Below are 11,442 nucleotides of genomic sequence, written 5' to 3'. Positions count from 1 at the left end.
CATTTGGAAAAGGGGAGACAGTCCTTTCAGTTTTCAAATGGGATTTTCTGCAAAGAAGTGAAGGAGCCTGAACTGCCAGGTTACCTGCACCATTCCCACTTACCCGAGGTATATGTAGGTAAAGAGGAAGAGCAGCATCAAGGAGGACAGGATCAGCCAGCCATGGATGAACTGCCAAGGACAAGAAGAGACAGTGATTGTAGGGGCTGTCATCCCTGCACAGGGCACAGAACTGCAGCCCAATATGCACTCCTTCTCCAGCACCCAAAGACCCTGCCTTCCCATGGTCAGTGACGAGGGAGGAAGTTCCTCCCAATTCTCCCACTTTCATTTTGTGTTCTGTCTCTCAATGTTTKAGTTGGTTTGCATTTTTTTCAGCCTCTGTCCGAAGCATTTTATATATGGGTATCTATACTGGTTCATACAGGTGAGCACGTTGTTCCTGTTTGTGAGGAAGGAAGAGTGGTTTTGCCCAAGGCTGTAAAATAAATSCATCTTTAGGACAAGTTTAAAGAGCAGGAATGACCAGGGCTCAMATGCTGGGCTGGTACCACATATAAGGACTCCCTGGGCACCACAGAACCTGCATCTGCCTTTCCCTCCAAGCCTAGTGCTCTTCCATCAGAGTTTCCACAGGCAGGAATAGCAACAGTTCCCACAAAGCTTGTCTGAAATGTCTTAAAACATTCACAGTAAATGGTACAACCTAGTCCATAAGTACAAATGGCAAAACTTTCGGATCAGATGGAAAAATTCAGACCTGACTAACACAAAGCAKCAGACCTTGTTTTGGAGGGCCTGCCATTAGTGACAAAATAATAGCAAAGTCTGTTCAGAGCCACAGCTCCACCATCACTGACAAAGGCTTCTGCATCAATGATTCCTGCTGTGCCCAAGAGGAGGACGAGCCAGTGCAGTGCCTGTGTTTCTCGCTGCCATGCAAGGCCCATTTGATCCCAGGCTCACAGCACAGAGATGGAAAAGGCTCTGGCATGAATGCTTTACCTTGTAGCAGCGATATTTATAGAGCAGCACTAGGAACACGGTCATTACAATGATGACACTGATCATTATGATGGTGTTCAGCACCGAGTTCAAGAGACGCTGGCCCACAGATGGGGTGTCCTCACTGAAAGGGGTGTAGATCCTGCAGAATAAAGCAATAGCCATATAAAGTATATATATTCTTGTCTAACCATCTGTCCCAGATAACACCAGACCTCTCTGTGTGTGGGAAAGAAAGGGAGGTAGGACTGCCAAGGACAGTAAACATGAGATGTAGTCCCTGAAGGGGCCGGGCTCAAGTTAATTATCAACTAAAGATTAGTGGTCTCTATCAAAAGCACATTCCTACAGAGCAGCTGTGGCTGGCAGAGCTCTAAGCATGATGACCTAAAGTATAAATGACTATATTTTAGTAAGTGCTCTCCAGGCTATGAATTTTTATTGCACGCTYTGCAACCTCTCCATGATAATTATAAGGATACTTCCCAGATGCTGTTCTGAAATGGGGAACACCCTTTCTTTCCACACTTGGTAGGAAAGTCTTGGATTCTTTTATCCCTTCTCAGCACCCTGCACCCCTCCACCCATTTTGTTTCCTTTGATTCAGTTCAAGAGACCGCAGTCCCACTTTTTCACCCTGACGTGTGAAGCACAGTGAGAGCCCCCAGGAGACAGGCACTGTCAGCAGGAGCTGGATGGAATTATGTATCCACACCATGAGTCTTTAGGAACCAGAAATATCACCAGGAAATGAGACACTCATCCAAATGAACATGCTATTCCCTGAATGCTGCCAGCTAGTGAGTGAACAGCCTAGGAGTTCAGCCTGGGCCTTTTATGCTGCAGAATGAAGCACTTTCATTATTATGCCGCTCACAGGGCACCCTAAATGACAGCGCTAACGAATCAGTGTAACGCAGGTATGGAAAAAACTTACACAGGTGAATGTAGCATACTTTAGGAAGCTCTCTGTATGTTTCTACAGCCACCTTGACCTGTGTAAAGGTTCTCCCAGCCTGCCAAGAAAGCACTGTGCATGCACAGAGCGTGTGTGTGGAGCAGGGGGTCCCACATACTCAGGCTGTTCGCAGACCCCACTTACAGCTGCCCGTTTTTCTCCGTATAGAAGCGCACTGACTTTATGGTGGCGACGACAACAATCATACAAAGGGTGACAGGCACAAAGAGCATGATTACATGCTTTGCTCCATATTTCAGAGTCAGTTCCTCTTCTTCATTTTCCAGAGCAATTTCTCTCACAGGAACACTCGAGCCAGACCTTTCTCCAGCAGCGAYATTGTTCGGGCCACAGCTGCTGCCTGCTCGTCTCTTCTGAAAAGGAATATTAGCAAATATGTAAGATGCTGCTTTTCTTTGTGTTCAAAGCTTGATTCCATCACATCTCATGAGGTTGCTGGAGGCCACCACAGCACAGCAGCTGAGTCCTAATAGAAAGGTACCAACTGAACAATGCAATTAGAAAATTCATTGCAAACAAGTKGCAATGGAGTTTTTAAACCAATACCATGAGTATCTAAGAACCTMTTCAAATGCAAATATATAGATGRACAAATGAACATGAAGGGCAAGATGCYCAGAAGTAGACAGAAGAAMTGGCATCTGARGTGGCATAAGCTTGACATGCTCCTCCCCTCCCAGCCATGCTGTGCTTGCTTTATCCTGCTGTTTCACTGGCAGCTGGACTGGATTCTGTTCTAACATTAGCTGCACCTGACCAGAGCAGACAAAGGGTGTCTGGCAAAACAAGAAGGCTAAAAMGGAAATCCTGCAACAGTCATATGTGCATCAGGTCCTGATTAAAAGCCTTTATCTTTACCAAAAGGAAGGAAAAGGGAGGAGTATATATGGAGATAAAAATGGGGAAAAAGAATGGAGGAAATGGCAACAGGCAGTGCTGCTGCTGGCTGAGAGTGACACCAGGAAAAYAACACTGAACAAAGCCGATCCTAGAAGGCAGTCTGGTAGGAGGATTGAGGGGTAGCAGGACTACTTCTGTCACCACACCCATGCGAGGGACACACACCTACCCGATGTGCCTGTGCTTCCGCTGCTTCTGAGGCTTGCAGGCCATCCTGGTAGGAAGGGACTGGAGGGCTCTCTGCAGACATCAGGGATGTTCTCTCATTGCAGGGCTCCTCCTCACTGTCCGAATTGTTCATGAATGTGATCATCGCCGCTCTCTGAGGGAGCACTCCAGAGGGCAMAACCAAGCACTACTCAAGGCTGGGGGGCAAGCAGAGCAGAAGRGAAGAAAACAGTGAACACCACACTGCAAATAACTGAAAATCCCAAGAGGATTCAGCAGATATCAGCAAGGAGGCTCCAGCATGCCATGTAGCTCCATCTCCTCCCAGCAGCAGATTTAGCCTGCCCTCACCTAGGCATGACAATCCGTTCAGTTAAAGTTGCTGGGACTTCGGCTGGCGAGATCAGCAAACTGCAGCACTGAAGAAACTTACTTTTTCTTTGCCACAGCTTTCACAGCTGCTGCCTTTATTTCCTCYCTCCCATCAGTACACCCTACCTTCCACAAAGGAGGTTTCTCAGCGCTCAGTGTTGGTTTGGCAGGGGCCAKACCCAGCTTCACCTCACACACTGGCTGCCTGTCAGGAAGCTCAGAGAGCTCAGCTCTTACACAACACTCCCGCGAGCATCAGCAAGGAGCAGAAGTTTCTAAGTAACCTGAARCCTCAGCTTTACATAAGCCACTAATCAGGAGCTACACGCTGTCTTATGACTGTTTATTAACCTGATGAATTTCACTAGTTCTTCTCTTTGCCCATGGACAAGGAGAGGTTTGTGTAGCCAAGGGAAAGACCTGTTTCCTTAGGAGAGCCACTTGTGGSTTTTTCCTTATGTAGTCTTGTGATTAAAAGCAAAACTACTTGGATGGGCAAAAACATGGAGAATAAATGTCGGGGGCTGAAATGTTTGGCTGCTTTTCACCACTGCTGTGCAGACAAGCACACAGTGCAGAAAGGAAAGGAACAGCTCTTTCTRGACACAAGAGGGAGAAGGTACAGTACACTACCCTGAATAGTACACAACACCCTTAAAATCGGGATTTCAGGAAGTTTTAAACGCAACTGATAGGAAAATTCTTTTTAGAATTAAGGCTGCTTAAAAAAACAATTGGGAGTAATTAATCGCTCTGTGATACTCAGCCACTTGTCCATAAGCAAAGCCATACCTCTAATGCATTTATATAAGCAGTTTTATCTACCGGAACACCTCTCCTGTACAGAACGTTACCCAAGCTCCTGTGTCTCTGAAAATAAAAGAGGAAGCTGAAGAAGCCACGTGACTTGGACAAAGTCACTAAAATCTGATTCATACATTCACAGCCCAGCCATAACACCCTGCTGTCTTGAGACATCAGACTAGTTACTTTCAAGACCAATAATGTATTCTTGTTCCTCACTAAAGAAACTGAAATTCACTTTGGAGGAAGGAGAGAGGAGGAGGAGGAGACCCTCCCTTCTTTGACAGCCTCCTCAACACATCTGCACCTTCAAGAAATTTTAGAACATCAACTCAATCTACCCAAGTAAAACATTTTTTTCAGACATCTACTCCTCCCCTGCCTTCTCCTGCTTTTTCATATAATTTTGTTTCTCTTTTGGTGATAAAAGTGGTACAGTTATGGGAAACAAAAGCAAGGCTAGCCCTCACACCAGGCCTGCCAGCTTCACAGTAATCCCGTGATCTTACCGAGTGAGCTGCTTAACACTCGWGTGTTTATTTCTCACAGAGACCAAAATCTCCTCTCTGGATGCTTAACACACTCTTTTGASAGAGCACATGAGGGCTCACAATTTACAGCTGGGGTACTAGACTCTGGTCCAGTTACWGGATTTAGGTCTTTCAAGAAGTCAGATATATAGTCATGGAATCATGACATACTTCTGGATGAGGAACAGCCCAAGTTATGCATGCCACGGGATCTGTGACCTGTGGAATTTAAATAACTCTCAAAAGCTTCTGCCCACATCCAGGGAAGAAATAGAAGAAAGATTTACTCTCTGAAAGTTTGGGATCAATATTTAGGTTTTAACAACCCAATGAAAGTACTGAATAACTTTTTCTCACATTATTTAAGGAATCTTTTTTGCTACGTAAAGAGAGCAATTCTGCAGGGGATTTAAAAGGGCAGCCAATTACCCTACTTTCAACACCCTAGTTTTGCCCACTGGAGGAGTTAAACCAATTGCAAAACCACAGTGCCAATTACTAACCTTCATATTACATGAGAAAAAATAAACTCATGTTGAAATACAGCCAGTTTTAAGGACATTTTCTCTTCTGCTCCCCCAACAAGGACATGGACAGTGCAATATGTCTGCTCAGCAGGCAGATTCAGACCTGAACTGTCCCTTGTTTACACAGCCATGGTTTCAGTGAGGGCTGTCACAAACACACCACAGTGAATCCAAGATTTTACAGATGCTCCTGTGGCAAACACCCCAGTYACAGCTGCCTTAGACTGATCTAAACTGTCCTGCCAAAAAGGTTGTCTCACCAGCCTCCATCTCCTACACCTAGTGCTCATCAGCTCTGTAGTGSTTTAGAAAAGACAGTGAGGCACCCGTTTTCCTTTGCTGTCACAGAGCCAGGTCCCTGACAGTGGCTGTGGGAGCAGCCCCAGTAGCAGTGCTCGCACCACAAGAAAGAAGCACTGTGCATCCGCCTTCCAGCAGGGTTGAGCCTTATGGTGACAAACCCTCTGCTCACCCCCAGACACRCAGCCCACCCTCACCTCAGGTCTGCAACATCCTCAGCAGTGTGGCTTTGTGGCTCTTCCCTRAGCAGGGACCTTGGACATACAGTTTACAGAGGCAGGAAGGCTGGCTCTCCCACTCTGGCCCACYATGGACCCAGCAGGGATTTTGTCTAATGCCACTCAATACTACACCTTCAGAGGTGCACTTGAACTGGCATCAAGGCTGTGCTGGCTGCCAGAGAGAGCTGTGAAGTGCAGTCTGTCCTTCAGCCTGGTCACTCACACACATGTACCCAGCAAGACAGCACCCTCTGGGCTGAGCAGGGGGAAAGAAGAAAAAGCCTGGGACTTGCTTAACAAAAAAAAAAAAGGAGAGTACCAGGCAACTAGGAAAGGGGTGCTATAAAGCCACGCTGTTCTTTGGTCTCATTTCACTACTTCAGCTAAGGAAAAGGGCCTTTTGGASATGATTTCTGCCTGCCAAAAGAATGCTGTATACACCATAATGGAAAACACAAGAGCCTTCTTACCTGCTTATGCACATGACAGCAAATATCTCTGTGCATAGGCTGAGTTGAAAAACGGGGAAGGACAGCTCAGGAATTAAAAACATGGAAGACTGAGACAAATATAAACTGTATCTGTGTTGACAAAAAGCTTTAGGRCATGGGCTACCAAATACAATAAACCATGTGCCAGTCCATCATCAAACGGATGCACTAAGYTATACCAGGCAAGGTTCTCCTCTCTGCCTCGCCACCACCGGGACCCATTCAACAAATCACACAATGCTTAAGAGCAAAATGACCCAACTCTCAAAACTGCATGGCAAAAATGAAAGGGGACAGAAACTAGGTCAGTAGTAAGTGCTTCTAACAAGAGCTGAGGTGGGAATACAGTTACTCTTGTGAATCCTGAAGGGAAGCAGGAGTCACAGATTCTYTTTCCAGATGTCCTTCATGCAAGAGACCTCTTTCCTCCACTGCRATAAACCAGCTTTACAGATTTTGATTAAAYTGGGACAGCTCACTAACATTAAGATCCAGCCCCAGTTTGCCTTTTATTTTCATGTTGTAAACAATCTAAATCCTTTGCTTTGCWTTTCATCATCATAAATAATACCGCTACAGTATACAGCACAGAACAGTTGCTATGGCCTGGCAGAATACTTAATTATCCAATCAACAGTTAAAATCCCTTCTTATACATATTGTTCTCTTTGATAGCAAGAGAAAGCTTTGGGATGATACTGACAGCCTGATGTCCTCCTAAGTTTTGACTGTAGCAATCACTGCTGTTAGTAAATATGAAGAGAAAGAAATAAACTTCTAAGAAATCCTAAGTGGTCAAAATTAGGAGGAAAGGTTTCCAGGTTCTTGCCAATAAATAAAGTCCAAGTGGGTATGCTGCTAAAATGAGAGGGGACTTGGAACACACCATCTCAGTGTGCAAACACCTCTCACTTTCAGCCTCAGAACACAAAAAATAACAAAACATGAGATGCCATGGAAGTTGCAGACTGTAGCTTTCTTTCTGCATTCTGCCTGAACTAGCACTGCTTTCTTTCGAGAAAGGTACAGCACGTAGCCCCAAAGGCAAATTTTACTGGCAGAGCTGAAATCAGACCCTCCCCAAAAGAGTCAGAAGGGTTATTCTGCAAGCACTGAGCCCAAATACTCCATCAGCCAACTCCTTGTCACAGCGTACAGGCATCACAGCCCCGCAGAACTACTCACACCAGTAAAACCTCAAAGCCTGGCTCACACTTCACAAGTGGGAGCAGCAACTCGAGTTTATCCCAACACTGCTGAGGACCTCGCAGCCAGCAGGGGTTGGGCTGGAGGTGACACTTGGGGACATCCAAGGACACCTGCCCTGGAGCTGAGTTCCTATGTCCTACTCGAGTGGCTGCTTTCCCCTGGGATCCTCAGTGGGACTCGGGCACACACCAGGGCTGGGACTGCTTCCCTGCTCATCCAAGTGCAAGCCCGGCCGGAGCACAGACAACGAACACCTACATTAAAGAAAAGGGAGGAAAAAAGGACAAGCCCCCCCGGCAGACAGAGATTTTGGAGGAGGCCAGAAGAGACCTTGCTCCCGTGCAGATGCTCCTGCTCCCCAGTGCCCTTCAGAACGCTTCCAATTCGGGCAGCCTCTGCCGGAGCCGCTTCCAAATGAAACCCGGGATGCCAGGCAGGAACGCCGCCACCRCCCAGGAGAAACAGCTAYACATACAGTTTACACACGTACATAMGCAAACACACGTGGAAAGAYGTATTTTYATACTYAGAATGTGCGCCTCTATAAGAATAAGACATATACGTATACACACATAGATATAGGCGGCTTCGGGAGCGCGGCGACCCCGAGACCCCCCGTGCACGGTGGCGCCTGGCCAGGACAGGCCCGTCCTGTCCCGTCCCGTCCCGTCCCGCCCCATCCATACCCGCAGCATCCCGCCGGGAGCAGATCCCAAGCCCGTGTCCCCGTCCCTCACCCCGCTCCCGCGCCCCGGCCCTCCCCGCACTTTACCTGCTCCCGGCACGGCACGCGCCCCCCGCCACTCCCATTGGCTCCCGCCCCAGCGCCGGCCGCGAGCCACGGCCGCGCCCTTCCATTCGCCGGCGCAGCTGTCGCTCATTGAGTTTCCCCGCCCACGAGCCGCTCTCCTCCAATAGAAGAGAAGAACKGGAAGCGAGTCGTCCAATAGGAAGGCGGCTGTCCCCGCCCTCCCGCTGCCCGGTGGCGGCCTGTGAGGCGGTGGCGCCGCCATAGTGGGGYGGGTGTCGGATGGTACTCGGGCCTCGGGTCACACCGAGTTGTTGTGGAATGGCTGGAGTTGGAAGAGCCCCCTRCATGGACAGGGACACCTTCCGCTAAACGAGATTGCTCAAAGCCGCGTCCAGCATTTCCTTGCRCAYTTCCAAGGATGRGGCACCCACAGCTTCTCTGGGCAGCCTGTGGCCGTGCCTCATCACCCTCACAGTAAAGAACGTACTCCTGATAACKAATAYCTAATCTAAACCTACTCTCTTACAATCTGAATCMATTCCCYCTTRTYCTGTCACTRAASGCTCTTGTAAAATGTCCKTTTCAGTCTTTSTTGTACACTCCTTCCAGGTATTRGAAGRMTKAAATGYTTATCAATGCATTCCTTCAGTAAATGAAAAGATAGGCAAGTGTGCAGATCCTGATGGAAATAAAAGGGATAATAAGAGAGAAGTGTGGAGGAATAAATAGAGAAATTAAAGGAAAGGGCCAAAAAATTGTGTCTGACCTCTGCTTGGTTTACAGCTCAGAAGAGTGAATAAGGAAAATTACAATTTCACCCTATTTACAATGGGTGTGGGAGTTTTCAGAATGAAAGTGGTTTTGTTTAAAACTTAAATATAGCATGATAGTAAGMAAGATAATCCTGTAGATAGATGAAATTGCTCTTCAGTCAGCASACAAACCACTCCTGCCTCTGWTCCCATTGCTTTATCAAGCAGCAGWCAAGTGAAATTAAGATTTTGGCAGCTCTGTAGTGCTTGCTCATCATCATCTGTGGGGGCAGAGACATGAACTTGTGTCATGGCAATTTCCCTCTGCTGCTGTTGTCATTTAAGGAAGAACCTAAGACACAGACACAAAGTATTTACACAAGAGATTCACACTCCTTGTTCCGTGCCACCCATGATGATCTTGTACACACTATATATCACTGGACAAAACGGAATCTTTTGCAGATTCCAAATCTTAGGTTAGCCATCACATTGTTTTCCCCAGATCTCCTGCATATCAGTGATAAGTGATACACCTTCCTTGTACCCCTAATGCTTATTTTGAACRCTGCACACAGAACTAAGTAACGTGTAAAATGCTTCAGACCTCCAGAGAGCAGCCTATCCCAACATGGTCAGCYGGCCTTTGCTAAGGTAAAGTCAGTCTGGAAATATTGATAAACTCTGTATTTGGTTGTGTTCTTTACTAGCTGAGAGCTTCTTACTATCAGAGCTCTTTCTAACAGGTTTCCCTCAAAGTCTATGTCTACCTTTTGTCTTTGTGCTGAGCTGTTGACTTCCTTTTCACTGGACACTTTATCCAGCTGGAGATTTTTTTTTAATGGGAATTTTTCTGATGAATCCTTCACACATTTTATGCTGAGTTGCTTTGTTAMGTTTAATATTAGGAGAAGGAACCATTTTGGTTGCACTCAGGTTTTCCACACCTGACAATCATTTTACACCCCTTTACACCCCTTACACACTTTTACATGGAGCATACATATCTGACACATTTTGGGATAATGGTAAAAGTTTTTATCTGTTTTGAAACATTTTACAACTTCAAAGCCAAAGCATTGACAGTCTGAGCTGTGCTGCTTTTCGGGCACTGRCGGTTGTCAGTCCAGCTGAGCCTGCCACAGATCTGGGAAGGAGATAGGRAAATTGTTCTTAGGCTCCTTCTTTAGGGGCTGAAGGGATGGGAACTGGTTTTACAAGCCCAGTTGCCCTTTATCAGCAGCTTTAGAAGCTAAACTTGCAAATATTTGTATCTCTTAAAAGTGCTCCTCTGATGTATGAAGGGCACACAAGTGTCTACTCTGGACTAAAATTTAGAGACAAACAAATTCCTGGCTTCTTCCCATATTCTCACTAGGTCCTCCCTTTTGCACTTACCCTGATGGACAAATGCAAAAGGGTGTAGGTCTTGTGCAACCTAGCAAAGGGTTTTAGGAAAAAAATTGTGTATACTGCGACCTTTGTGGAAGCACAAGAACATGACTATGTGAAACCCAGTCTTTCTGAGAATGCGTATCTTGCCTGCCTTCTTTGTAGCTTCCAGAGGCAAAAATCTATCTTAGCTCAATGTTCCTCTTCTGTGCCCTAGACTGGGTAATAGGAAGGCAGATTGTTGTTTTAGTCTCTCCATCCAAGTGTTACTTCCATGCAGCTTTCAATCATGCCTTTTCACATGTTTTTTCCTAGCTGCATCATGTGAGAAGCATCTGACCTGAAAGCAAGTTAACAGGCTCTTTGAGCAAAGCCTCACTATGTATCATATGGACATCAAAATACTATTTTTTTTTCTTTTTTTTAAACACATCGGTGCAGTCATTTCCTTGAAGGATCTCTCACAGAAAATGTAAAGTGTGCTGATTCCCAGGGAAATCACATGCCCAGCTGCATCACAGCTTCATGACTTGGGAGGTCAGTGTCACACCAGGCTGGTTGTTATTCTGAAGTACATGGGGACAYTGAATCCCATTCTCTGGGATTGCCCTTACATGTCCCATTTTGGTACTGACTTGTTTATGGTATGAAATCTCACGGAGGTTTTGGTCATAAACTGCTGGAGTCCTCCAAATTTATCCAAGGAATTGTGACTGTTTTATTTCAGAAGATGTAAATAATACCTGGAAATAAGACTACTGACACAAATCCMAACAGAGATACTCCCTTGGCTTTTGAATGGAAACAGACATGACACCCTCTGTCAAAATAAACCTATTTTGTGGTTGCACAGAAGATATGAATAGGGTCAGGCCCAGCCCATCGGAGTTTTGTTCTGGAATAGACAGTACTTTCCAGGAGTCTTGCTCAGTTTATTCCACTCCATGGATCTGCAGTCCCTCAAGGAAAGGTCATTACCGAATACCAAAGCAAACATTTTTCTCATAACTGAAGGAGATCTCATTCATGAGACGAGTTAGC

The 11,442-nt window shown here is 46.2% G+C and overlaps 1 protein-coding gene across 5 annotated transcripts in view; it reads right to left on the bottom strand.

Annotated features, from left to right (window-relative positions):
* The window catches only part of PSEN2 (presenilin 2), an 18,592-nt gene extending 10,248 nt beyond the window's left edge, over positions 1-8,344 (bottom strand). For 2 of the 5 annotated variants that reach the window (XM_057374889.1, XM_057374885.1), the window contains exons 1-5: positions 7,647-7,760; positions 3,054-3,249; positions 2,108-2,337; positions 1,006-1,147; positions 104-171 (exon numbers count right to left, since the gene is read on the bottom strand). In XM_057374889.1, coding sequence (XP_057230872.1) covers positions 104-171; positions 1,006-1,147; positions 2,108-2,337; positions 3,054-3,197 — 584 coding nt within the window. In that variant the 5' untranslated portion in view covers positions 3,198-3,249; positions 7,647-7,760. Of the gene's footprint in view, positions 1-103; positions 172-1,005; positions 1,148-2,107; positions 2,338-3,053; positions 3,250-7,646; positions 7,761-7,836; positions 7,988-8,192; positions 8,246-8,278 lie in introns of those variants that run through there. The other 3 variants (XM_057374886.1, XM_057374887.1, XM_057374888.1) reach the window with 3 other exon arrangements.
* Positions 8,345-11,442: the final 3,098 nt, after the last annotated feature.

Source organism: Malurus melanocephalus, unplaced genomic scaffold (genome assembly GCF_030028575.1).
Source record: "Malurus melanocephalus ecotype Western Australia unplaced genomic scaffold, MMel_1.1 scaffold_235, whole genome shotgun sequence".
Classification (NCBI taxonomy): domain Eukaryota; kingdom Metazoa; phylum Chordata; class Aves; order Passeriformes; family Maluridae; genus Malurus; species Malurus melanocephalus.
This window is presented reverse-complemented; position numbering and strand designations above follow the sequence as displayed.